The 27,767-nt window shown below is 38.5% G+C and overlaps 1 protein-coding gene across 2 annotated transcripts; it reads right to left on the bottom strand.

Annotated features, from left to right (window-relative positions):
- Window positions 1-2,315: 2,315 nt before the first annotated feature.
- DDX21 (DExD-box helicase 21) lies at window positions 2,316-27,162 on the bottom strand. 2 transcript variants are annotated; one of them, XM_006060323.3, is made up of 15 exons: window positions 26,967-27,162; window positions 24,597-25,043; window positions 23,037-23,112; window positions 22,095-22,273; window positions 20,913-21,030; window positions 16,146-16,331; window positions 14,995-15,140; window positions 14,134-14,283; window positions 13,520-13,681; window positions 12,199-12,318; window positions 10,980-11,053; window positions 8,628-8,787; window positions 7,747-7,881; window positions 5,614-5,658; window positions 2,316-5,064 (listed from the first exon to the last, which is right to left on the bottom strand). In XM_006060323.3, the coding sequence occupies exons 1-15, from the start codon at window positions 27,051-27,053 to the stop codon at window positions 4,795-4,797; spliced, it is 2,355 nt and encodes a 784-aa protein (XP_006060385.1). In that variant the 5' UTR covers window positions 27,054-27,162; the 3' UTR covers window positions 2,316-4,794. The 2 variants fall into 2 exon arrangements, with proteins under 2 accessions (XP_006060385.1, XP_044798130.1); XM_044942195.1 differs by lacking the exon at window positions 26,967-27,162 and adding an exon at window positions 25,787-26,188.
- Window positions 27,163-27,767: the final 605 nt, after the last annotated feature.

Below are 27,767 nucleotides of genomic sequence, written 5' to 3'. Positions count from 1 at the left end.
CAGTACTTTGGTCACCTCATGTGAAGAGTTGACTCATTGGAAAAGACCCTGATGCTGGGAGGGATTGGGGGCAGGAGGAGAAGGGGACAATAGAGCATAAAATGGCTGGATGGCATCGCCAACTCGATGGACATGAGTTTGAGTAGACTCTGGGAGTTGCTGATGGACAGGGAGACCTGGCGTGCTGCAATTCATGGGGTCGCAAAGAGTCAGACACGACTGAGCGACTGAACTGAAGTGACTGACAGTGAGTTTGGATAGTCTGTGTGAGATGGGATGGTTTTGAAGGACAAGATATGATTTAACAGGATTATTTAGAAAACAAACTGAAGGGAAAAAGCGGGAAGACTCGTAAGGAAACTACTGTAATCACCATAGTAGGTGCTCAGTATACATTTGTCTCTAGGAAAGTGATTTGCACAAGGTTAATTTGGTATCTCATTACTATGAGCCAGATAACATTCTATGTATTAAAATCACCTAATCCTCAGAACAACTCTGTGAGATATTATTCCCATTCTGCAGATTAGAAATTGAAGTCTAGAGAGATTAATAATTTACCAAAGGTCACATACAGTAATGCAGTTTTGCTCAAGAGCCCATACTTTTGATCATTATGCAATACTATCTTGCAATAGGAGCTCATCAAACCACCATGACACTTGGTGCGAACCTCTAAGGACCTTGCAAGAAGCATGCACACATGAAAACAAAAGGATTTTGATAAATCCTTAGATAGACATACCTGAGAAACACAAAGACATGGGACTAGGAAACGAGATGGGAGAGTTCTAGCTGCCAGGGGAGCAGTCCCTGTGGGTGTCCCCTGTCCAGTGAGTGGCATAGAGTACAGATCACCAGAACACAGTGACCTGAGATTTAGGCAATGATCACTTCTTGCTCCTAACATCAAAAGAGGGACAACTGGACATTGGGTACACTTTGCAATCTAATTATCAATGTATTAGATTGATACAGGAGGAAAAGGAGCTTAAGTGACAGATGGGAGATGCTTCAGCAGAATTCAGAATGTGGTAAAATCTACAGAACAAATGGCCTGGCTTCTTCAAAAAATAAATTCCAAGAAAAAAACTGCCCTTCTAGGATTCCCCTTGCCAATACATGATAATAAAGAACAAAAACTACATATGTACTTATCTTCTGACTCAGCTATCTCACTCCTAGGAATCTACTCTCAAGATACCCCTCTGAAAGTACATAAACACACACATAAGGAGGTTTCTTCCTGCAGCACTGTTTGTAATTGAAAAATACTGGAAACAACCTATGTGCCCATTCATAATAAGAAAAGGGTTGAATAAACTATAGTGTACCCACACAATGGAGTATGATGCAGTTGTAAGAACAAACAATTTCTGTGAACTAATGTGATTTCCAGGGTATACTGAGAAGAAAAAAAAAAGGTTCAAGGAAGCATCTATGGGATGGTATGCTTCATGTTAATAGATTGGTTTCATTCATTGTGCTATGATAATGGAAAACATTTATTAAACTCCACTCATGTCCAGTGGAGAGTATACACAAACTTTGTTCTATTTTTGCAACATTTATCTAAGTACAAAATTAGTTCAAAATAAAGTCTTTTCAAGAAATGCAAGTGACCAATAAACTTAAGATGTTAATCCTCATTCAATTAAAAGACGTAAATAAATCCATGTAATGCACCTAGCAAAGTGACCAAAAGCCAACACTTAGTGTTACTGCTGTGGGGAAACAGGTTTCTCTCCTAGAGTGGAGGGTAGGACCATAAACTGGAACTGCTTTGGAGAGCAACTTGCACCAAAATTTAAATTCATTCACTTTAACCCTGCAATTCTTTTATAGGATTTATCCTACGGTGGTAAGAAATCAGGTAAGTACACAAAGATTTAAACAATAACATTCATTTTAGGGCTGTTTACAGAAGAACAAACATGACCATCTTATAGTGGCATATTTATACTGTAAGACGGCATAGTTATCAAAAATGGCACAGGGACTTACCTGGTGGTACAGTAGTTAAGACTCCACACTTCCACTGCAGGGGGTGTGGGTTCCATCCCTGGTTGGAGAACTAAAAAAACAAAAGACACAGAAAAAGATGCACATGCCGTAGAGGGAAAAGCAATTCACAAAACTGAAGGAATGATTCCAATTTTGTAAATGAATTCCTGGAAGAGATGTTCACAAAAATGTTGGATATATGGTGACTTACTTGCTTTTCTGTTTGGATATTTATACCCATCAGTTATTATTTTTAAAATAAAAATTCCAAGCTTCAATTTTAGGGAAAAAAGTCACCAAAAACATAAATAGTAAGTACTAGTAATTTTATTATGGCATAAGGGTCTATTTGTATACATTAATTCAGTTTTACAGTAAAAACACTATATGTATAACTGTAAAGAAATGCTGCACAGATAGTTCCAACATAAAAACTGGTTTTTAAAAGTTCATTGAGTTGTCTGATACATAAGTTGGAAAATACTTTCTCTGTAGAAAATGGTAAAAATGATATTATTTCCCAGGCTAGCCCAACAAGCCCATTTAAACCGTACAGTAGTTGAATTATACATTTATAAATATGGTTTGAATTCTGGGATCCAGGAGAAATTTTAGCTTCATTTATTGAGAGTCATGTTGTCCTAAGCCATGTAAAGTGAAATTCCCATTCATCTTCTCCCTTACTCTCTTGAGTATTTCCTCCTAAAGTACAAGTCCACTGTCCTACTTGATAAACCAACCCATTCCTATCCAAACTTAAATGTTTGGGTTGTTGTTTAAGTATGCTCAGTATCTCAGCAAAAGAATTTAATAAAATGTGATCCACAAGGCAGGAGTTGTTGGTCATCAACTACCTAACTTCCTCTGGTTTGAATGGGAAACCATGAGGAGGTCAAGCGATAAAACTGACAAGTGGATCAAAGAACAAAAGCCAAGAGAATGTGAGAGCAGAGAGACATCCAGTCAGGATTCAAAAACAGAACTGAAATCTTAACAGAAAAAGAATGCTATCTCAAGAACCAAGGAGTTGAGCTGGTAATCTGAGCCCCTTACTGAAGGTGACTTGAGTAAGAAGCAGTTGGCTATAAAGACGCAGTCAGAGAAACCAGTGTCCAGCAAGATTTCAATTGTTCAAAATAATTAAATGAAAGTAAGATAGGTCATGTGTTTGAATTCCTCATATCATAGTTTATTTCCTGAAATTCCCAGTACAGAAATTAAAGCAAGACAATGTTACTCTTAACTCCTGTACCATGTACAAAGTTTCCCAGAGAAATAACACTTGAGACCTCGGAGCAATACTGGCCAGGGGCTATTTTAGGTTCTTCGGTTCCCTCAAAGCAACAACTTAAAAATAACCATAGTTTGTTCTTAAAAAGAACTCTAGGAAGCTGCAACCTTTCAATGCAGTAGCAATCTAATAGGAAGAGATCCTATACTGTGGCTATAGCAGCTAGGCTTTGAGAAACTAAACTGGATCGTCGTACCTAAAATCCCCAGCTTGCCTGTTAGAAATTAAGCTCTAAACACACTAATGAACCATTATGTTTTCATCATTAAAAAAAAGCTTTATCATGCACCTTCACTTGTTCTTCTCTTTGCTCTCAATATACATGTTTCCTTTTTGCATGTAGAAAATATTTTCAGTGGATTTTTGACTCTTAAGCAATGCAAATCTCTGCCCCCTATTCCCCTAGTTCCTTCTTGGTAAATAATGTTAATTTTCCAATAGGAGGTGGAGTACATTATCATCAAGCACCATTTATCTAGCTTCCTTACTTATGAAGAAAGTTATGGGGCCATGTTATACACCTGGAATTCCTTAAAGATACTTGCTTTCTAGTAAAATACGTGTATTTACACATATACATTATTTTTAAAATCTGTGAAGAATTCACTGAAGCATGAAATCACCTTTTGAGAAGCTAAAAATGTATCAAAATGCACATAACAATGGCTAAATACTATCTCCTATCAAATGCATCACCATCCTCCAAATCTAGAGTATATGCAGGGATAAACTGTATTAATCACGGTTAAGTGTGAAACCTTGCTTTGAAACATTGCTCACTATTAAATCTCAGAAGAAATATGCTAGAACCATAGGAGTAATTGGTGGGCAAGTGGCTGAGGAATACCAGTTAGAAAACAAAGCTTTGAGTGCTCAAAGTGCTTCTCTAGAAACTGTTGTATTCCCCATGGTATTTAGGAAGGGCACTATTAAGAATGAGTGTGAGTGATAGTTGCTCAGTCATGCCTGACTCTGCAACCCCATGGACTGTAGCCTGCCAGGCTCCTCTGTTCATGGAATTCTCCAGGCAAGATTACTGGAGTGGGTTGCCATTTCCTTCTCCAGGGGATCTTCCCGACCCAGGGATCCTACATCGCAGCAGAGTCTTCACCATTTGAGCCACCAGGGACGCCTACTATTAAGAGACATTTCTAAGTATAAAGATTTATACTTTATACTTAAAGTCAACTTAAAAAATATCAGCAGATACATGCTTCACTTTATCTTATACTCTATAAACAATACATTAGAATATGTAATGAATCCATACACCTTTTCAAAAGGAATACCCAAGACGGAAGTAGCAATAAAATTATAAATGACAGTCATCAATCAGATGAAATAATTTAGATGAAGCTTTTCTCTCTCAAAGAGATGGGGACTGGGCAAGTGGTCAGAAAGGAAATACAATGTGCTTTTAACTTTGTATGAAAAATAATGTTCAGTTTCACATTGCTGAACATAGTTCTGTTTTTGCCAAATAAATCCTCTACTTCAGGTTACTGTCCAAATGCTTTATTAAAACTCCGCTTCTGGCCTTTGTTTTGAAATCTGTTACTTTTGTTGCCACCTCCTGATCGCTGTCCTCTGAAGCTTCTACTTCTTTCCCGCTGTCCCCTGGCACCTCGGTTGCCCTCGCGCTGTCCCCTGAAGCCTCGGTTGCCTTCCCGCTGTCCTCGGAAGTTGCGATATCCTTCCCGTGGACCTTCTAGCTCTGGTTGCTCCGTGGCCACAGAAAGCTGCCAGCGCCGTGAATCATGCCACTTTTCCTGTTGAGAGAAGGTACTATTTTTTACCTGCTGTGATTTCTACTGAATTTGGTTTTAAAAGGCATGAGAAAGACAATATTTTTACCCTTTTTCTTAAGAAAAACCAGACTGATAACCTAAGTGCTTAAAAGGTCACTGGTCAAAAATAAAGTATCACTATAAGTACTCTCATCATTTATCCAATCTAGTAACTACAGGGTATCCACAGCTGTCAGGTAGTAAAACATATAAATATACCATGTATCAACATATTTCTGACAGTACTGAATAACGATATAGCAATTTAAAATGTCTATATAAACCCTGTAAAATCCATGGAGAAAAAAGCTGGATATTGTTCACAATGTTGTAAACAAAAACAGGAAAACAGGAAGGCTGAATAAAGAAAAATATCAATATAAAAAGAATAGCAGAAAAAGTAGTAAAATTTACTTCTTAATGGTCTTTTAGAGACTAGAGCTGTTGTTTCCCTATTATTCTGTGCTTTAAATAACAAACATTTTACAGTTTAGATACACATTAACTTCAAAATCTAAGAGAAAAGAATACCTGTACTTCTGTTACTGATGCAGTAGGGATATCAAAGCAAACACCCTAGAAATCAAAACAAATGCAAGTTAATCCAGATTTTGACAAGAATTATAAAATGCAAATTAATCGATACTCCAAAAGACTAGGTAATATGTAAAAGACAAAAAGATTAAAAAAAAAAACACCATTTTAGATAAACTTTAGACCAAGCCCAACACAATACATCCCCAAAGAACAACAGCAAAAAGCCAGAGGTATTTATGAAAGGACTCAAGACTCCCTAGAATTGACTAGAGATCATTCTTGGTTATTACACTGTGCTAATCCTCACAGAGCAATCAGCTACGTTTTATAGCTGAGAAAACAAAGGCTTGATGAGGCTAACTTGTCTAAGGTCCCACAGCAGGTAAGAGCAATTTTAAAAACTTGGTAAGCATAGCTCTAAAACAAAACCTATGGTTTAAAACCATTAAAATACACTGCCTTCCTGTAATCAGGATGACCTAACTAAAAGCAGAAAAAAAATTATATTGTTCGTTTTCTAGTTTCTGTAATTCAAGCTCCAATGAAAAGTATTTAAAAACTAAATACTATACAGGACAGTATCTTCGTTAACAAACAGTGCCATCATTTCCAATTAGGAAGTCCTCAATCCCTGGCCAAGGAACTAAGATCCCATAAGCCACTGGATGCAGTCAAAAAAAAAAGGAAGAAAAAAAAAAAAAAAACAGAAGAAAAAAGTCCTCCTGTTTCTCAGTGTCCACAAAATAATCCAATTCCCCTCGTAAGTGACACAGACACTCCTCTCCCTTGGCTGTCTTTAACTGCAAAATTTTGAGGAACATCCATTTCACTAACAATTTACCCAATTATAACCACAGATAGTATCAGGTACTGTTGGATTTTGCCATCTGTGGGAATCTTCATTCACATTTTAACTAACCATTCAATACCAGGCACTCACTGCAGTATAGAGACATCTAGAAAACAGTTTTGGCCCTTGAGTCGGCCATAGTGTTCTTGAGACTCTCAATCAGTATGCAAGCACAGCAAGGCAAAAGTTACATGAATAAACCCAAAGAATGCTAAAGTATACATAGAGGTACCCCCAACTCTGCCATTTGGCCAGGGGAAGTTTCAAAAAGACTTAAGGCTAAGCCGAGTCATAAAAAATACCATGGAGGGTAAGAAACACTCTGTAAACAGTGGACTGTGCATATACTAGGATGAAAGAAAGCAAGATGTACTTGGCACTGTTGGACTGGAGGGCGCTGGTGAGGAGATAGGAAGCTGCTAATGAGGACAGGAGCCAGCTAATGAAGAATCCCCATGTGAAAGTTGGGACTCTATCCCACAGATAATGTGGAGGTGCTTAAGGAGATAAACAACATGGTCAGAGAAGCAATGAGTTGAAGATAAACCTGATTTGGTTTACAAGGTCAGCAGTTCTCCAAGTATAGTCCATGTACCACTGGAACCCTGAGATCTTGGAGGCATTCTACCAAGTACACATTTTTATAATACTACAATGTTCTCTGTCCTCTTCATCCTCTTAAGGGTAGAAGGTTTTCAAGACATTACATTATAGTTGATATTGCTGTCTGACGACTAACAGAACATATTCTTAACGCTTTATTAGAATTTCAGTCTTAATTTCTAATACATAAATATCAATAGGTATAACCCACATAAACAAAAGCATTTTGGTGTCCCTAACAATATATTAAGAATGTAAAAGGGTCATTAGAGCAAAATACTTGAGAATTGCTGTAATAGTCTATCCATTAACTGAGGGCAGGAGTCAGAAGAATGAACACTAGGTTCAAAAGGCAAGATTTTAGATTTTTAATTCAATTTTGAATATTTCTGCATTAAGTTACTTAATAAACCCCATCTGGGTGGGGATGTCAGGGAAGTAGATGGGTCTTCAAGTCTGGCACTTTATGCAGATAGTTCAGGCTAGATACACATGGGGCAGTTGTCAGTGACCAAGTGGCAACTGAGGGTCATGGAAGACACTGCCCAGAGAAGACTATCTACAGAATGAAAATATGCAGCATCCTGGCAGAACAGGGAAAAGCTACCACACAGTGTTTCACCACCAGCATGAAGCTACTGAACCAAGGGTTACAACAGAGGCCTCAGCCTTACCTGCTTTCCTTTGAGAAAGACCATTCCCTTCACTTTGGAATCAATATCCTCACCCAGCTGCTCTTTAAGTTCTTTCCAAGCATAACTAATGTTTGGCATTTCAATTGAGCACCGCAAGATCATGGTCACAAAGCCCTATGGAAGAGGAACAAAGTTAAAGTCTCAAAAACAAACATACGTGATATAAACACTTGTCCTCATGTTTCTAAGATATTTATAAGAAAGTTCTTTCTAAAAACATACCCCTCCCACCCTGCCATTTTAGTACGAGTAAAACTGAGAAGCTCTGAATAAGACTGGTGCATTGTGCTAGCGTTGGTATCCAGATCATGATATTATACTTTTGTAAAACGTTACCACTGCAGGAAACTGGCCAAGTGTACAAGGAATCTCTCTGTATTAACGCTTACAATTTCACTAGAACCTACAATTATTTCAAAAATTTAAACTTAAAAAAAAAAAAAAAAAAGCATTACCTTTTTACGTTTCTAGGTATCCTAGCTAAAGAAATCATATGCACTTACATTGTTTATATGACTGGGGTTTTTTTTTAGGATTAAGAAAAATTGGCATACGATACACATACCATAAAATCTGGCTGGCATTTTAAAGTATACAATTCAAGGGGGTTTAGTATTTTCACAAGATCTACAATCACCAGTATTTAAAATTCCAGAATATGTCAGTATCCCTTTACCCCACCAAAACCCACATTCCCTTCAGCAATCACTGCCATTGCCCTCCTCCAGTAAGACACTGCAACAATTAACTTTCTATCTCTATGGATTTGTTAATATGTATCAACCTTCATGCAAAAGTTAAAACAACTGGGAAGTTTCAATGGGACACTAAAGTGTCAGAAATTTGACAGGGACCCCTACCACTTCTGAGTTGATCAAGGAGCGCTGGTCTACCGACGTGGCACCAGAAATGTGGGCCAGGGCTGCTGCCAGGGCTTCCACAGCCCCCTTCTCCTCAATCAACTTCTCGGCTGATTGCTTGAAGTGACCGATCGCAGTGGGAGGCACAGAGTCCAAGAGCCTGTGGTTTGATGGAAAGTAGATTTGTTAGGAAAAAGGATAGTCAAAGTGGACAGATTTCATTTTCAAGACAGCACAATCTTGAGATAAATCAGTCTTTCAAACCAAATCTTGCACATGTGTAACATCATTTTGATGTAGTGTATAAAATTATCACATTTCTGTAGCAATAAATCCACTCCTTTGATTGTGTCTAATTCTAATTTACCATCTAACCAAAAAAAATTTATTCAAGAAAATAATAAATAAGACAAGTATTAAGATGTTCATTACCCTGTTACAGAAAGAGTATAAATAATTTTAAAATGTGCACCAATATGGACTGGTTAAGTAAACCATAAAACAGATACAATGACATGCCATACTGCCATTAAAAATGTATCAATAAATAACAAACTTTTACAATTAAGTATGTGTTACTTTTAGAATTAGAAAATACTACAGCTATTCTCATTCTGAAATAAAAGAACTCTCAAATCAGGTTATATCAGACCCTTATGAGATTACACATTTGTTAGGAAATGACTATTATCTTGGTGATAAGAAATAAATGTCACATCTCAAAATTGAAAGAGATCACCCAAGACAAGGAGGAACAAGGCTGCATGAAGCAGCTTCTTTTGTCAAGGCTGCCGCTCTAGAAGCCTTCTCATGTACCACTAGCATCTTGGTCTCTTTTCAACTTTCTGGCCATCTAACCCCAAATTTTCTTAACTGGCATCACAGGAAACCCTGTTTGCAGGATAAAGAAAAGCATGCTAAATTTTAAAAATGCTGAATTAAATTGTTTTCATTTGCAAAACTTTCCTGAGCTACTAGTATGCAAATATTTAACATTTCTTCTGATCATGAACTCTTTTTTAAATTAAGTTTCTCACACATTTATAATAGTAACTATGAAAAACACTGTAAAAATGTTGCTCAGACTCTGGTTCTTAAGCAGGGGATGTAGCTCACCACTTGGAAACATTTGAAAAATCACTGGGACCTTTTTGGTGCCACCTCGCTCAACCTCAGGAATATACTGCACATCCAGGGATGCTAAATAGCTAAGTATCCTTGCCAATCAAAAAAATGGGCAGAAGACCCAAACAGACACTTCTCCAAAGACATATGCATGGCCAACCAGCACATGAAAAAACACTCAATATTACTAATTATCAGAAAAATGGAAAGAAAAACTACAATGACCATCACCCCACAGCTGTTAGAATGGTTATTATCAAAAAGATCACAAATGTTGCAGAGGATGTAGAAAAAAGGGAGCTCTTGGGAATGTAAATTAGTGCAGTCACTATAGGCAACAGTATGGAGGTTCCTCAAAAGACTAAAAATAAATTACCATGTGATCTTACAATTGCACTCCTGAGTATATATCCAAAGAAAATGAGACCGCTAATTTGAAAAAATTTCAGAACAGCACTAGTCACAATTGCTAAGATATGGAAGCCACCTAAATGTCCATCAACCAATGAATGGATAAAGATGTGGTATATATATATATAAGGGAATACTATTCAGCCATAAAAAAGAATTAAGTATTGCTATTTCCAACAACATGGAGATTATCATAATAAATGAGACAAATGAAATCAGAGAAAGACAAATATCATATATGACTCATGTGGAATCTAAAAAAATAATGCAAATGAAACTATCTACAAAAAGGAAACAGACTCACAAACTTATGGTTACTAAAGGGGAATAGAGTGGAGGGATAAAAGGGATAAATTAGGAGTCTAAAACTAATACAATACAGTAAATCAACTATAGTTCAACCAAAAAAAATTAAGTATTCTTCAATTTGTAGGACAACTGCACATAATGAAAAATGTTCTTGCCCTTATGCAAGTAGCACCTCCAATGATACTGTTAATCTAATCCTTACCACCTAGATATTTTCCATAACTTTTACCTACACCATATCTAAGACACAGTTATTTAAAATGCCAACACAACCAAACTATTAATAATGGTTTCCTCTGGTGAACAGGATTGGGCACGATGTGCAGAAATGAGAATTTTTATTTTATACAATTTTACTTCAGCACAGTCTATTTTTTTAATAAGCAGGTTATAAATTGTTTAAAACACTAAATAGAACACATTTTAATCTAAATTTCATTAATGCACAAAAACATGTAATAAATACAGCAAGCATAAAACAAACCACAGCAGTGGTAGAGAACATACCTGATGGCATCTTTGCTAGAAGCTTTTATTATCTCTGTTGGAGAAGGAACACCTATTCGTTTAAATTTAATTCCCTACAAGGAAATGAACCATAATTTAATGCACAACATGGCCATCAATTATTTCTACTGAGACCAGTAGTCCCCCAATTTTCTAATACTTACCAAACACATTTGGTAATTATTTAAAACAAACTTTTATCTTAGAAAGGTTTTTAGATTTACAGAAAAGTTGCAAAGATAGTACACCGAGTTCCTGTCTACCTGCACCTATTACTTTGGTACATTTGTCAGAACTAAGAAACCAACAGTGCTACATCACTATTAACTGAACCCTAGATTTCAGTCAAATTTCACTAGTTTTTCTAATATCCTTTCTTCTGTTGATATATGACCAAGAACACCACATTACATTTAGTTAACAATGTCTTCTTAGTCTTCTCTGATCCGTGACAATTTGTCTTTCCTGTTTTTCATGACCTTGACAGTTTTAAGGTGTGCTAGTCAGTATTTTGTAGACTGTCCCTCAATTTGAGAACATCAGTTTTTCTCACAGGGGTTAGACTAGGGTTATGGGTTTAGGGGAAGATGACCAGAGGTAAATGCCTATCTCAGTACATCATATCAAGGGCACATGCCCATCACTGATGTTGACCACAATCACCTGGCCAGGTGGTGCTCCTCCCCAGGGGAGAAAGTCCTCACCCCCAATCCCACTCTTCTCTTTACAAGACGGTAACTAAGTGAAATCCACTGAAGGTGATTAAAGCTCCACCTATCATAGGAGAAGGTATAAAATTCTTCTGCAAGGAAAAGTGCATTCTTTCCCATTAAAGAATTTCTCCTTTTGACAGTCTCATCTTTCATGGTTTTCAAGCAATTCTCCAAACTTCAAGTAACCCCCTAAACCTACACTTAAAATATTTCTGATGTGTTCATTGTGCATCACTGTCAGAAAACTGTCAAACATCTCAATAAAAAAAGACCCCTTCTCATCATAAATATTAAGACAAAACCACTGCTTTCAAATGCAAAGTTATTCAAAATAGGCTTTAAATGATATGACAATATATAAAACACATATTTAACGACAAGCTTTCAGTCATGGCCACATGCTTAAAAATAAAACTTAAATAAAGTTAACAAAAACCGAATAAAGAGACAAAGACTGACTTTGGAATTCAACATTAGCTGAATGAAGGCTAAGAAAAAAGTTTTACCGCTTTTTGTTCCACTTGGACTAACTGGTATTCTTCTTTGTGCTGGTAAAAGCAGATGCAAACCCCAGTTCTCCCAGCTCTACCTGTTCGCCCAGAACGATGAATGTAGGATTCAACATCCTATGGAAGTAAAATATGTCAATGATACCAAACAATGAAGAAAGATAGTCCTGAGAGCCTACGCAGAGCCGAGTGTCATGGTGACAGACTTGGACCGAGAGGGGAAGGTGTGAGGGAGGAGGCACCTAAGCATTCCAAATTTAAGAACTGAAAAAACTTTGAAACCTCTAGAACAGTGGTCTGTCCCTACGCTATGGGTAAATCTGCAAAAAGTATTGCTTTTTTAAAAAAGCATTATTTTATTTAACCCACTATATCCAAAAGTTTGCCATTTCAGTATGCTATTTCTACAAGACATGTTATCAATGAGATATTATACATTCTTTTCCCACAAGTCTTTCAAAACTACTGTGAATAGAAAGTTTAAATATTTTAAAAATCCAATGTGTATTTCATACTTACAGCACATACAAGTCAATTAAGACTAGTTGCATTTCAAGTACTGAACAGCCACGTACGTGCCTGTGGTGCTCATACTAGATAGCGCAGGTATACCGGCTTATTTAAATAATGTCTGTTACACACTTATGGGACATCCTGCGTAAGAAATGGTGACTTTGTAGTAATGTATTTTTCCATCACTGTGAATATTAATGCTGAGGGATTTGCCAAATTTGGGGGTAATGGGGTCTTCATGCCTGAAGTGATGGGAACAAGCTCCTTCAGACTAACTTTTATGTAAGTGTCCACACCATATAAACTGTTCATCAAGGACCTCTTTGGGAAGTTCCCATCACCCAAGCAGTTTTAACCAGAAGTTGTTAACTACAGGCCTTTCTCGCTTCTCTATTCTCTAGCTCTCAAGTTTATCTACCCTACCACCAACCCATCTATGCCTTACCAACTTCAAAGTCCAGTTCAAAATTGCACTACCCCCATCCAGCAACCTTTCAGGACAATGCTCTAACCAGAAACTATCTTTCCAACCTCTGCCCACTCACCACACTGTCAGTTCTGAGAGAGGTGGGGACATATGACAGGTTTATTTTAAAATCACCCTTAGCAACCTAACACCCCAAAGAAAGCTATCACTAATCATCTGAAAAGAAGCAATACAACTTTCAATTTAACACCCAAAAGAAACAACAAAATAAAAGTTGAGTGTAGCTTTGCACAGTAGAAGTATCGTAGCCAATGAAGTTTATCCAAGATGAATTATTAATGGGGTGGGGGGTGCGGAATCTAACTGTAAATCCCTTACCTTTGGTGGAGAACTTTGAACAACCAGATCAACCTCGGGGATGTCTAGCCCACGTGCAGCAACATTGGTTGCAACCAAAACTCCAAAATCACCATTTCTAAAACCTTTCAGGGTGATTTCCCTTTGCTTCTGTGGAATGTCTCCGTGTAAGGACTGGGCATCCTGCCAAAGAAACAAGCTCACTTAAGAATACCAGATCATATAATGCAGGTACTTTTAAAATCATCAATTTGGCCTATGTCTTTAGACATTCACATTTTGGTGACACCTCTGCTAAAAATAATACAAAGGGGAAAATATGCCTTCCATGGACAAGTCTCAAATTTTCAATGGTGGTCATTCAATCAACTGTATTCAACTATTTGTTGTCAACTATTTCAGTCACTAAGTCGTGTCTGACTCTTTGCAAAACCATGAACTGTAGCATGCCAGGCTTCCCTGTCCTTTACTATTCAACTACACCAAATATGAGTGATCAAATATTTGTAACCTTGGGTTTGAGCCACACTTTCTTCATCTGTGAGATAAGATGGGCAAATCAGATGAACTCTAAGATGTACACTCTATTAATTGAAAGATGCTGTCTCCTTATGGGAAGAGAGGGTAAGACCAACCTGTCTTATAGCCACATTCTGTGACAACTCCTGGGCTTCTTTCTTTGTTTCACAAAATATGATGGTGCGCCCTTGAAAACCACTGTACACTCGGATCACGTCTCCAATAACTGCTGCCCTCTGAGTCCAGTGGCACTTGATAGCCAGATGCTTAGGAAAGAGGGGAAAAAAGATTATTCAGTAAAGCCTCACTAGAATCTAAATCATCTGCCCAAGTCTAATGATACTAAAAGCAATTGTTTAAGCCTGACTAGAGAAAACTTCCACCACCACTGTTTAGAGGGAAAAAAACTGAACAACTAAAGCAGATAGCCTTTCCTCTTTCACCAAAGAGTACCCGGCTTCTTTATCCATTTTTTGACCTAACATGGAAAATGTAAGAAAAGAAATGCTGTTCCTAAATTCCCACAAGAAACCAAATAACAGGCAGCAGGAAAGCCTCTGTGTGTTCTGTTCTTTCATCCACTTAAACATGCAATCAGTAGTCAGTTTCTGTACAGGTCTGTTGCTTGGATGCAATAAAGTCCACTAGGTACTGGACCCTAAGGAAAACACAGCTTTAAGAGCAACACTACGATTCTGTTGCCCTCTAATGTATAAACTTGACGTGTAATGTCACTCCACTTACCAATAGATTTAAGTTCCAAAAGATTCTTCAATCAGGCTACCAGATAATGAAATTTAGAAAAAACACAGATACCATTTACCACTCGATTAGAAACGTAACTTTACTTGGCTTTTCACATAGATTTAGTAATTATCGGGAAAAGGAGTTCGTATCTGCACTCTAAATACGATCAGACAGGGAAAAGCATTATATATTATTTGTAACTAATGCCAACAACTGAATGAATCATTTACCTCTACAGTTATCGCTGTTTTCTGTGTCTTTTTACCAATCAGGTCCACTTGTTCATATGTAGATTTCATGTATTTCTTAGCAACATTAAACACCCAATAGGGGCAAGTTGCAGAAAAAAGCAATGTTTGGGGATTGTCTTCTGAATCTTTGAGGGGGGAAAAAAAAGTATGAATAATTCAAAATAGCCTACACAGACAGAATTCCACTTCACCCAATTTTTCCAGGGTCCATCCAACATTCTACAAGAAACACTTCTTACACCAAGCCAGGCATTGAGGACATAAAAATTAAAGACATCAAGGTTCCCAGTCGGCAAAGAAATATTGCCTTAATAATTTAAGTAAAGGATTCTTGAAATACCCAGAGAACTTTAAAGTTATTTTGCTTTCTAACCATCGGCCCTTATGAACCATGAGGGAAATCTGTCCTTTCTAATCAGACCTACTAAGTGGATAACACCAATTAAAAAGGTCCAATAACCAATGAATTTAAGTCACTAAATAACCTGTAATCAACACAATCGATTCTGTACTCATCTATTCTCCCAAGCATTTCCTCAACATTTGGAGGTTAGAATTTATTCATTTTTTGAGGTCAGACACTAAAAGTAACTCCCCAACCTCAATTTTTTTAAGTTTGCTCTTAGAAGACCACTGCATTTTCCTATATTTCCAATGGTAGCATAACTGACAGAACCCTTCTGAGAGCAACCAGACAGTGTATATTGAGGAACATAAGTATTTATACCTCTCAAATCAGATCTCCTTTGTGGAAATCTATCCTTAAGAACTAATTTTGAATATTGTTGTTTGAAGTAAGCTGTCTACATAAAAATGTCTGTCAGCAGATTTATAGTATGTAAAAATTAAAATATATAGACAGATTATCATGGCACAAATAGTTCATGGAGTTTTACATGTACAGTATGATTACAGTTAACATACACACAATAGCACAAATCAGGAATAAACCAGAAACAAAGTATACCAAGCTGGCTTCTCTTATTTTCCCAAATTTTCCCTATTGTAATTATGTGCAAATCATGGAAATTTCCTGCCAACTTCCTAAGGTTCCATTTAACTTTCAGAAGACTACTTAATCACTACCCTTCCTCCGATCCCTTATGCCAGTTTTTGAATGTGCAATTTACCTTTCTTGTATGCTACACATAAAATCTCTTCCACTTGATCAGCAAAGCCCATATCCAACATCTGGTCAACTTCATCCAGGACAACATGCTTAAGTTTGGTGAGATCTAGCTTGCCATTCTGCAGGTGGTCTTTGATACGACCTGGTGTCCCAACCAGGATATCGATCCCATTCTTCATGCGTTCAACTGTAAAGAACATCAATGATGAGATATGCTGGATTTTTAAGTCCTTTTATTAATCTGGAACACCAATTTGATATATTTTTTATTCTAAAATATTTATTAACTACAAGTATTAATACAAGGTACTATGCCAAATACTTTAGATACAGACACTCGAAGCACTCCTTTACCTACTGCGGAAATATGTAAGAAATGAGAGTCCAAAGACTTCCTTTGCAGTCCAGTGGTTAAAACTCCACACTTCCAATCTAGGGGGCACGGATTCAGTCCTTGGTGGGGGAACTTAAGATCCCACATCCCACACAGTGTTAGTGGGATAGAAAAAAAATAGAGTGGCAGTCCAGTGTACTACATGACATAACAAAAAAAAAATGCACCAATGAGGGATGGTAGCACCAGGAAAGAGATTATTTCCTTTATTGGTGGAGGGAGTCAATATTTCACAAAGTGAAAACAAGTATCTTAAAAATAGTAACTTCCTATAGGCAAGAATGCCAGGAGAAATATCAATAACCTCAGATATGCAGATGGAGAGTGAAAAAGTTGGCTTAAAGCTCGACATTCAGAAAACGAAGATCATGGCATCCAGTCCCACCACTTCATGGGAAATAGATGGGGAAACAGTGGAAACAGTGTCAGACTTTATTTTTCTGGGCTCCAAAATCACTGCAGATGGTGACTGCAGCCATGAAATTAAAAGACGCTTACTCCTTGGAAGGAAAGTTATGACCAACCTAGATAGCATGTTCAAAAGCAGAGTCATTACTTTGCCAACAAAGGTCCGTCTAGTCAAGGCTATGGTTTTTCCTGTGGTCACGTATGGATGTGAGAGTTGGACTGTGAAGAAGGCTGAGCGCCAAAGAATTGATGCTTTTGAACTGTGGTGCTGGAGAAGACTCTTGAGAGTCCCTTGGACTGCAAGGAGATCCAACCAGTCCATTCTGAAGATCAGCCCTGGGATTTTTTTGGAAGGAATGATGCTAAAGCTGAAACTCCAGTACTTTGGCCACCTCATGCGAAGAGTTGACTCGTTGGAAAAGACTCTGATGCTGGGAGGGATTGGGGGCAAGAGGAGAAGGGGACGACAGAGGATGACATGGCTGGATGGCATCACTGACTCGATGGATGTGAGTCTGAGTGAACTCCAGGAGTTGATGATGGACAGGGAGGCCTGGAGTGCTGCGATTCATGGGGTCGCAAAGAGTCGGACACGACTATGTGACTGATCTGATCTGATCTGATGCAGATGACACCACACTTAAGGCAGAAAGCAAAAAGGAACTCTTGATGAAGGTGACAGAGGAAAGTGAAGAAGCTGGCTTAAAACTCAACATTGAAAAAACTAACATCACAGCATCCGGTCCCATCATTTCATGGCAAATAGATGAAGAAACCATGGAAACAGTAACACTTTTTCTTGGGCTCTAAAATCACTGCAGATGGTGACTGCAGCCATGAAATTAAAAGAAGCTTGCTCCTTGGAAGAAAAGCTATAACAAACCTAGAATATTAAAAAACAGAGATATTACTTTGCTGACAAAGGTCTGACTAGTCAAAGCTATGGCTTTTCCAGTAGTTATGTATGGATGTGAGAGCTGGACCATAAAGAAGGCTGAGCACCAAAGAATTGATGCTTTTGAACTGTGGTGTTGGAGAAGACTCTTGAGAGTCCCTTAGACTGCAAGGAGATCAAATGAGTCAATCCTATATGAAATTAATCCTGAATATTCATTGGAAGGACTGATCCTGAAGCTCCAATACTTTGGCCACCTGTCACGAAAAGCCAACTCACTCAAAAATTCCCTGATGCTGGGAAAGACTGAAGGCAGGGGGAGGGGACAACAGAGGATAAGATGGCTGGATGGCATCACGGACTCGATGGACATGAGTTTGAGCAAGCTCCGGGAGATGGTGAAGGATAGCAAAGCCTGGCGTGCTGCAGTCCATGGGTCGCCAAGAGTCAGATACGACTGAGCAACTGAACAGCAACACAGGCAAGCAGGTATAGGGAGAATGACAGGATAGATGGGCAAGCATTATAAGAAAGTGCAGAGATGGTCAGAAAAGTGGGGTTCAATGTAACTGGGGTGAGATGGTAATGATACAACTTTGTTTCCATCCTGTTTTTGAAAATTAATTTCTATTGCTGTATAGTTGATTTACAATGTTGTGTGAGTTTCAGGTGTACAGCAAAGTGTTCCCTGTGCTATATACAGCAGGTTCTGATTAGTTATCTGGATGTAACTTTCTATCGAGTTGTTACTGTAGTTGAGGAATCTACTGCTAGGTACTTGACATACTTAACCAATTTCATCCTCACAACACTGCAGGGTGAGTTTAGCAATCCTACGTGAATAAACTAAAGTGCAGAAAAATCAAGCGACTTAAACTGAAAAATCACTCAGGTACTCTGTGAGCAGAGGTTAGAGGCAAACCCAGGCCGTTCTGATGCCAAAACCTATGTAAGTTCCACCAAAGCCGAAAAGAGATAATCACAAGCCTTGTGTGCCAATACTAAGACTTCTTTTGTCATTTTTTGTATTATTTGTAAATTTTTATTTTATATTGGAGTATGCTGCCACTGCCCAGCATCCTGAGAGAGTATCATATTGCATTTCACTAGCCCAGGAAAAAATAGAAATTCAAAGTATAGTTGCTACTGAATATGTATCACTTTTGTACCACTGTGAAGTCGTGAACTCTTAAGTCAACTCATCTTAACTGAGGGACCTTAAGTTGCTGTCAGGGACCTTAAATAGTTCTTTGGCTACATGGGTATCATATTGGTAGGGTAAATTCCTATAAGCAGATTTTTTTTTTTTTAGTAAGTAGAATTATTGAGTAAAAGAGTTTATGTATTTCAATTTAAAGAGGTGGTTTAATTCTCTAGTAGTCAAATATGCCTGTTTTCTTATTCAAGGAATTTTCAAACTATCTTTTATCCTTTGATACTCTAAACAGGTAAAATATTCATTATAATTTTAATTTACATCTCTGTGAATGAAACTGAATTTTATTTTATATATTACAATCCACTTTCTTATAATGTGAAATATTAATGCTCTCTGTTTCATCTTTAATCTTTTCCTTATTGATATACATATTAAGGGCTTCTCTGGTAGCTCAGCAGTAAAGGATCTACCTGCCAACGCAGGAGATCCACCTGTCAATGGATTCCATCTCTGTGTTGGGAAGATCACCTAGAGAAGGAAATGGCAACCTGCTCCAGTATTCTTGCCTGGAAAACCCCATGAACAGAGGAGACTGGCGGGGTATAGTCCATAAGGTCAGAGAGAGTCAGACACAACTTAGCAACTGAACAACAGGTGATTTACAATGTTGTTTTAGTATCAGATAGATAGCAATGTGATTCAGTTACACATATACATATATCTATTCTTTTTCAGATTCTTTCCGTATACAGGTTATCACAGAGTATCAAGTTTCCTGTACTATACTGGAGCACCTTGTTGATTATGTTTTATATCTAGAAGTGTGCAGATGTTAATCCCAACCTCCTAACTTATTTCCCACCCTCCACCCCTGCCACCTTTCCCTTTTGATAACGTAAGTTTTCTTCCTTTTTGGGTTCCAGGGGATGGAGGCTAGGGGTGGATTGGGCTGTATGGCTTGCAGGATCTTAGTTTCCTGATCAGGAACCAAACTGGGGCCCTGGCAGTGAAAGCACTGAGTCCCAGCCATTGGACCACCAGGGAATTCACAAACATGCATGTGTTTTCTGAGAGTCTGTTTTGTAAACACGTTCACTTGTTTCATTTTTTCAGATTCCATATATAAGTGATACCATATATTTGTCTTTCTCTGCCTGAGTTATTTAGTGTGATAATCTCTAGATCCATCTTGCTGCAACTGACATTATTTCATTCTTTTTATGGCTGAGTAGTATTCCATTGTATGTATGACCATATCTTTACTCATTCATCTGTCCAATACAAAGACTTCCAAAATGCTTAAGTCCCTTCCTGAATTATGTATCTGACCTACAAAACAAAGTTTCTAGGTCTTAAACTGGGAAATAATGGAATATTATAGGAGGGGATACATATGGCCCTTGGCACCAGAAAAAGGAAAGGCTGCCTACAGTAAAAAGAGGCAAGGACCCAAGGTCCTTGACAGATTGAAAAGAATAACCTTGAATTCTGACTTTCTAGTTCCTGGATTCTGTCCTCTTAGGCTCAGTAAGGCAGTCTTTAGGTAAACATAGATAAATAATAACAAAAGTCCTAAGATCCACATACAGATTTGACACATCATCATGCAGGACTGTGTGCCTGACCATCTTTAAACAATAATGGCAAAGGAGAGAGTTCCCTGGTGGTCTAGTGGTTAGGATTAAGCACTTTCACTGCCATGGCCCAGGGTCAATCCCTGGTTGGGGAACTGACATTCTGCAAGCCACACAACATGACCAAAAAATAAAAGAAGAAAAAAAAAGACAAAAGAAAATGACCATAAATGACTAAATCAGGTAGGAAAAGACAGATGTCAAAGTCAGAAGAAATTCCATCAGGTCATCTTAAAAGTAGATGGCATTTTCCTTTCCTCACTTGTGGATTAACTTACTTTGTCCTCCATAGGGAGTTCCACCATAAAAACAAGCCACTGCCAGCTTTTTTGTGATGTCACTGAAGTCTCTGCTTACTTGACTTGCCAATTCCCTTGTGGGTGCAAGAACCAGTACCTAAAAAGAAAAACTAATAATGAATCCAAAGTATTATGCAATATTTTTTTAACAAATTTCCAATGCACCAGGAGGTTCAATTCATCCTAACAATTACTTTCAAAATACCTATAATAATACCTAAAATAACACACAACAGATTTCTACCAAACCAAAAGGTAAAGCCTAGATTTAAATTCAGGTAGCCAGGATACAAAATCTATAGTCTGAAATCTCCACACTACAGTGAAATGGAAGTAGAATGGAAATCAGAAGAGTAAGAGCAGACCAATATGGTGAAGGGCTTTGAATCATAACAGGAAACACAACACATGACCACAACAGACCCTCAAATTGGGTAACAGCATGAAAACAAATGTGATTTAAGAACAACCTAATACATCCATTCAACAGGTATTTACTGAACATCCATTATATACCAGGCACTATTCCAGGTGCTAGAATAATTTATTGTTACAGCTGCTGAAATTGCAGACAAACAACAGTAAACGAATTAATGAGGAGGGGGCATGGATACTGGAAAGCCCATGAACGAAGTGAGGCCAAAAAGTCAGGTACAACAACCCAAAGCCAAGGTGACAACACAGGCATTTCAAGGAGGTCAAGGTTTGAATGCCAAGTTCTTTAGAAATGAGCTCAATAAGCACCATCCTCATCAGAGGGCTTGGCCTCTTCACATCGAATACTCCTTCCTATTCAGACATCTCTATTATCTATTAAAAATGTTTTCCCCATTTTAGGCAAAAATGCAGACACTTGACAAAACCCTTGAGCCCCAGGGACATCTAAAAGTCTTAAAGAAATATATAAGCATTAATAATAGAGGTGATCATTACCATGGAACAAATTACTATATTTAAATACATAAGGTTTGCAGTCAACAGTCTTAAAAGAATTATCCTGATTTATATCTTCAGATAAAGATCTCTAGTAAAAAAGATCTTAAGAAAAAGGCCTTAAGAACTCAAAACGAAACAAAGGGATATATAAGTGATGTCCAAGCAATGTCTTTTTGTGCGGACTTAGAACCTGTAAACTCTAAAGGCTGTGTTAAAGATACTTACCTGAGGGGCACGCCCTCTCTTCCGGTCTTGCAGTTCTCCAAGAAGTTTCTCAACCAAAGGGATAGCAAAGGAGAATGTCTTTCCAGTTCCTGTCCGCGCCTGTGCAATCAAATCCTTCCCACTATAGACATGGTGAAAAGTCTTTGCTTGTATAGGAAACAGGAAGGTCACCCCACGGGCTGTGAACAAATGAGCCATGTTACCTGACTGTGCAGTTCTTAAAGCCTCGGCCATACTGGAGGATGAAAGCATAGCCAGGCTTCTGATCCTGCAGAATTCTAGAATTCTACATTCTGGTCAACATCTACAAAGTTAGGTTCAAATATATTCTGGCAATGAAGAATCTTTTGACCAAAAATATCAATAAACTTTAAAGCACTAGAGTACAGTAAATATTTATTATCTTAAGAGATGAAGCCTCTTGTCACGAAATCTCACCCACAGGCCAATATAAGCCCCAAAATCAGGCGTTTTGCTGTCTTGACTGCACCATACCTGATTCAGAAAACACCTAAGTTGAGTATCTGTGACTTTCTACTTGGTTCATAGGCACAATACTAACCTGAGTTCTGAGTCAGGCTAGTATCATTAATCTAGGGATGCCTCAAGAAGTGCAAGAGGGTAAAAAAGAAAATACCAACATGGCATCAACTATTTAATTGCACCAGTACTATCAGTCATTATACCTCTGAATATATATAATGTATTTTTTATTTTTTTTGAATATAATATATTGAATAAATTTTAATCATTCGTTTAAGAGGCAGTAAAGGCCATCACTAGTTTAGTCCTTTACCAAATATATAGACCTACTTCATTATATATATAAGACTGCATATATCATCCTCCAATAAGAACATGTCCCAGTTTATCTCAACAAAACCAGTAGAGTGCTTCCAAATAACGTGTTCTAACATTATACAATATTGCCAAGAATATTACCTTTAAGAAGTTTAATAGTTTCTTCAGATATGGGAAAATTAGAGAAAGCGCCTTCTTTTTGCTCCACAGTCATTTCCTATCAAATAAAGGGGGCCACAGAAAGAAATCAGTAACTTTATCCCTACAGGTTAAATACAGAAAGCCTTCTCAGAAATTATTCTAAAATATTTCTTCTAAATCAACCAAAAAGACAAAAACACTCTGGTAAGTATATCAAGATCTGAAAAGGATAAAGATGACAGTAATCTATAAAACCCTAACAAAAGAAATTTTGTGGCAAATATATATAGCACAGATATACCACATATGGCTAGTGAAAGCAGTTTCAGCCTCAACTAAGAACTTTTCCAGTTATTCCAAATCAACAACACACTGGTGAACAGGTTATTAACCACTTCCCATAGCAACATCTTTCATAAACATATCCACAGAAAATAAGGGCTAAGCATTTACGACAAATGATTACACTGGCACTATGTGATAGTGAAAAATCTGCATGTCCGATAATTGAATAATTCAGTGAATTTCTAAACATCTATATGATGGATTACATAACCACTAAAAATATTTAATATTTAAAAGTAAGGAAAATGCCTATATAAAAATATAGGCAATGGGCTTCCCTGGTGGCTTAGTGGTAAACAATCCACTTGCCAATGCAGGAGACATAAATTCAATCCCCAGTCAGGAAAGATCCCACATGCCACGGAGCAACTAAACCCATGTGCACCACAACTACTGAACCTGTGCTCTAGAGCCTGGGAGCTGCAACTCCTGAGCCCAAGTGCCATATCTACTGAAACCCCCAAGTCTTAAAGCCTGTGCTCCCCGACAAGAGAAGCCACCACAATGAGAAGCCCAGGTACGCCATCCAAGAGTAGTCCATGGAGCAACAAAGACTCAGTACAGTCATAAATAAATAAAATTATTTAAAAAATAAAAATATAGGTAAGCTAGGAAAAGGCAAGATACAATATTGATAAAATCATAATCTGACAAAAAATAGCTGTATATGTTTTTTATAATCAGGAAAAATTTTTAAATCTTGATTACAACCCTACGGCAAAGAGAAATTTACTAGATTTAGCATTTTTCTTTGATGATTGAGCTTCTGAAAGATAACAGGATTAGCTTCCAAAAGGACATTTAAACATTGTATTCAACTCAAGTTAGTTAATGACCTAAACAAAAAAACTTGTGCAATCAAGCAAGCACCTTTTCAGTAGTTCCACTTAATCATGATTTACTAGGTGAAACCCTCAGAGGGATGCTGGAGTACATATGCATAACTGTATACCTCCTGTTGATTTCTGACTTGAAAATAAGCAGATCAAGTGTGGAGAGAAGACATTCTCTAAACTTAAACCTTGCCTAGTTGCACAGGAAGTATTCTGACACTGCAGTTTTTAAAATACTCACCCTGCACCTCAAGAGAGGCGCTATGAAGTGCTGACACATCCAATTTCCTCCCGTTATTAAATAATATGTGTAACAATTATATACTTATTTACCTGAATCAACATCAAAAGATACACTGTACATATTAAAATGCAACTTTACCTGCTCTAACTCACTGTTTTCTTCACTGGCAGCTTCCTTGGAGTTGGAGTCAGGTCCAGAGTCAGGGAATCCATTCTTGAGGTTGGGGCTTTTCTCTTGAATTTCTCCATTTATTTCTTTTTCTTTCTTCATCTTTTTGGGCTTAGGTGCACCCAATTCTTCCTCAGAAGGCTCTTCATTTTTTATAGCTTTTTTGGTTTTAGGAGAAACAACTGTCTTTTCACAGGGTTCCTTTGATTTTTTCGAACTTTTGGTTTTAGGAGAAATAATGTCATCTTGAGATGGCTCCTCTTTCTTTTTTGCCTTTTTAGATTTTGGAGAATTCACGTCAACCTCAGAAGTCTCTACTTTCTTTGTAACCTTTTTAGCTTTGGAAGAAATCATTTCTTCTTTTTCTTCTGCTGCCTCTTCAGTCTTACTAGATTTTGGCTTCTCTTTTTTACCTTTCTAAAAAATAAATAAAGACAATGCAAATGCTGAGCAAAGCACTGATACAGTTGCATAATATATCAATTATGCATTATTTCAAGATCACATAATTATGAAAAATACAATTTGGAGGCATTTTTCAACATGTGTACTTCTACCTTGCACTAAGGCAAAAATCAAACAGTATGCTTTTTAATACTGTTTCTTGGCTAACATGGAGAGAATAATATACCAATAACTTCACTAGCTTGGAAGAGAATGCTTCTTGGTAACTATTCAATTGTACAAGCTGTACAGTCCAATTTTTACAAGGGACTTGGAATGGCTCACAGGATTCTCCAACATGTTCTAAACCACAAACTACAGGAAATGATCAAGAACAATTTAACTTAATTTAACTTGATTAAGTTAATACAAGTATGTATGTCCACAGATAGATAATATTAAACAGATTTCTTTCTCTGCTTGAAGCCCTCTACAAGTAAAAAAAGGGATTCATAATCTCTGCCTTGCTTTTCTCACAAATGCAAAGAAATTTACATACAGACATTTTATGAACCAAAAAGTTGTAAAAACCCAATCTATCACCTCATGCGTAAAAAAGATATACCTAACTTAAAGGGAAAAACAGAGGGCACAAAGTCACAAGAAAATGGAACAAGGGAAACCCCAAAACCAAACTAGATTACAGCTCCGAGCTGAAATGTCTGACCATCTCCAACTTTTCATATTTCTGAAAACTTAGTGAAAATGTGTTTTACCTTCTGTTAAAACCTCCGTGGCAGAGCCTCAGGCCAAGGCAAGAAATATGGGGACTATTTCATTGAGCTGAAATCTGCCTCCAAAAAACTTCAGGCTTGGCCTCTGCTCTGAAATCATGGATGAACGGTAATCTCTCTCATATGACCTATCCTTCAGACATCTGAAAAACAATCTGGTCCACTCCATCTTACGGCTTCAATTCTACCATCCCTTTGTTCCACCAACGAGAGCGGATTTTCAGTCCCTGTGGACTGCTTTGGAATGCAGTGGAGTTTGCTGGTCGTGTCCTTTCTAACTTCAACATCCCACAACTGAATAGGCTGGCCGATGCAAGGTAAGGAAACCAGGACTACTTCCTCCCCTTGGGGACAAGTCTCTGCTACCTCCGTTTCCTACAACACCAAAATATTGCTGCTGGATAAACTCTCCCGTTAAAAAGACCCTGAAACAGCAGGAAAGAAATTCTAAGTCATGAACAACACAAGTTCCTAAGGACAATCTTTGTTTTCTCTGACCTTACCTCGGAACAGACAATCAGTCACAAGTTAAATCGCTTTCTAAGGAAGTAATAGGAAGGAAGCAGACAGCTATCGAGGTAACTTAAGACTACCGCACACTGCTAACCTATATAAAAAAAAAAAAAATACGGTGCGCAGTCAGCACAACACGTCTACATTTCCACGGGAAATCTGGCCAACAAACATTAAGAGGAACTGAACTACTTCTTCGTCTAAGGGCCGCTTTCCGGAAAACTGTATTTCCACCAGTAGGGTAAAAAATGTCACGACGGACGCCACCCACGTGTGCAGATGGGTTTCTGGCTGCGCCACTTCAGGAGGAAACGCTGGTCCCTCTTTTGACTTACAATTCCCTCCGCGCACTCTCACGCCGGGAGGTCCGTGTCTGGGGCAAAATGTGGGGCCTAACGGTGACCAGGTGTCGGACGTCCAGACTCTGAGACCACGTGGGACACCGGCCGGCTCATTAGTTCCCATCTGCCCGGACTTCTCGGCAACGCGCACACCGCCCGTGAAGAGCACCGACCATTCCCGAAACCCACGCGGGTCTCCGGCCGGGCAGGGTCCGCGCCGCGTGCCTTGTTTCCCGGCCCAGGCTCCTACTCTTAGCGCCCGGGTCCTCGTCCTGCCTGGTCCCAAGTCCCTCGGCCCTCAGTGGTACCTTCTCATTTTGTTTTCGCGGCATCTCCACTTTTGCCACGGCTGCGTCTGACTCCAAATCCGCGTCACTAAGAAGTTTCCCCGGCATCACTCAGCACAAGCTATGTAGGCCGACCAGTCTCGTCTACCTCGTGGAGAGAAAGAGAAAACGCTGCCCCTACAGCCCACCCAGCTTTCGTCACTTCCTGTAGTAGAGCGGAAGCGGAAAATACCGGCAGGCGAGGGCGTCGGTGGTAGTACCAAAGTAACTACTTCTCACATCCGGAGGACTCTGTGAATTAACTGCTTATGGCGCCTGGACTAGAAGGCATCTATAAAAGGGTAGGAATCCCATGGACGGAGGAGCCTGGTAGACTGCAGTCCATGGGGTCTCTGGGAGTCGGTCACGACTGAGCGACTTCACTTTCACTTTTCACTTTCATGCATTGGAGAAGGAAATGGCAACCCACTCCAATATTCTTGCCTGGAGAATCCCAGGGACAGGGGAGCCTGGTGGGCTGCCGCCTATGGGGTCGCACAGAGTCGGACACGACTGAAGCGACTTAGCAGCAGCAGCAGCAGGAATCACAAAGGATGATTTTATTCTCGTTCGAACACTGCCCAGATTCTCGCTAGCCCCAGCCTGATAAATGAAGATTTGGAGTTGCTTTTGAGTGGCGCCTCTTCAGTGCTTTGTATCCGATTGCTCGCGTTTGTAAGGTCCTTTCACGCGCAAACGCGCGTCATGTGTCATCATCTTGTGGAAACGTCGACCCATGAAAGGAGACCCCAGACTCACAAGCCTGGATAAGAACTAGATGTT

This window comes from Bubalus bubalis, chromosome 4, assembly GCF_019923935.1.
Source record: "Bubalus bubalis isolate 160015118507 breed Murrah chromosome 4, NDDB_SH_1, whole genome shotgun sequence".
Classification (NCBI taxonomy): domain Eukaryota; kingdom Metazoa; phylum Chordata; class Mammalia; order Artiodactyla; family Bovidae; genus Bubalus; species Bubalus bubalis.
The sequence above is the reverse complement of the archived record's forward strand: the minus strand, read 5'-3'. Positions and strand labels throughout refer to the sequence as shown.

Bases quoted from the DNA above. Each gene is read 5' to 3' on its own strand.
- DDX21 (XM_006060323.3), bottom strand. From the start codon at position 27,053: ATGCCGGGGAAACTTCTTAGTGACGCGGATTTGGAGTCAGACGCAGCC. The intron at 13,682-14,133 runs GTTGGTCTTACC...TTTCTTTGGCAG, and splicing joins AGAATGTGGCTATAAGACAG to GATGCCCAGTCCTTACACGG. The intron at 5,065-5,613 runs GTATTCTTTTCT...TTCTCTCAACAG, and splicing joins CATCAGTAACAGAAGTACAG to GAAAAGTGGCATGATTCACG.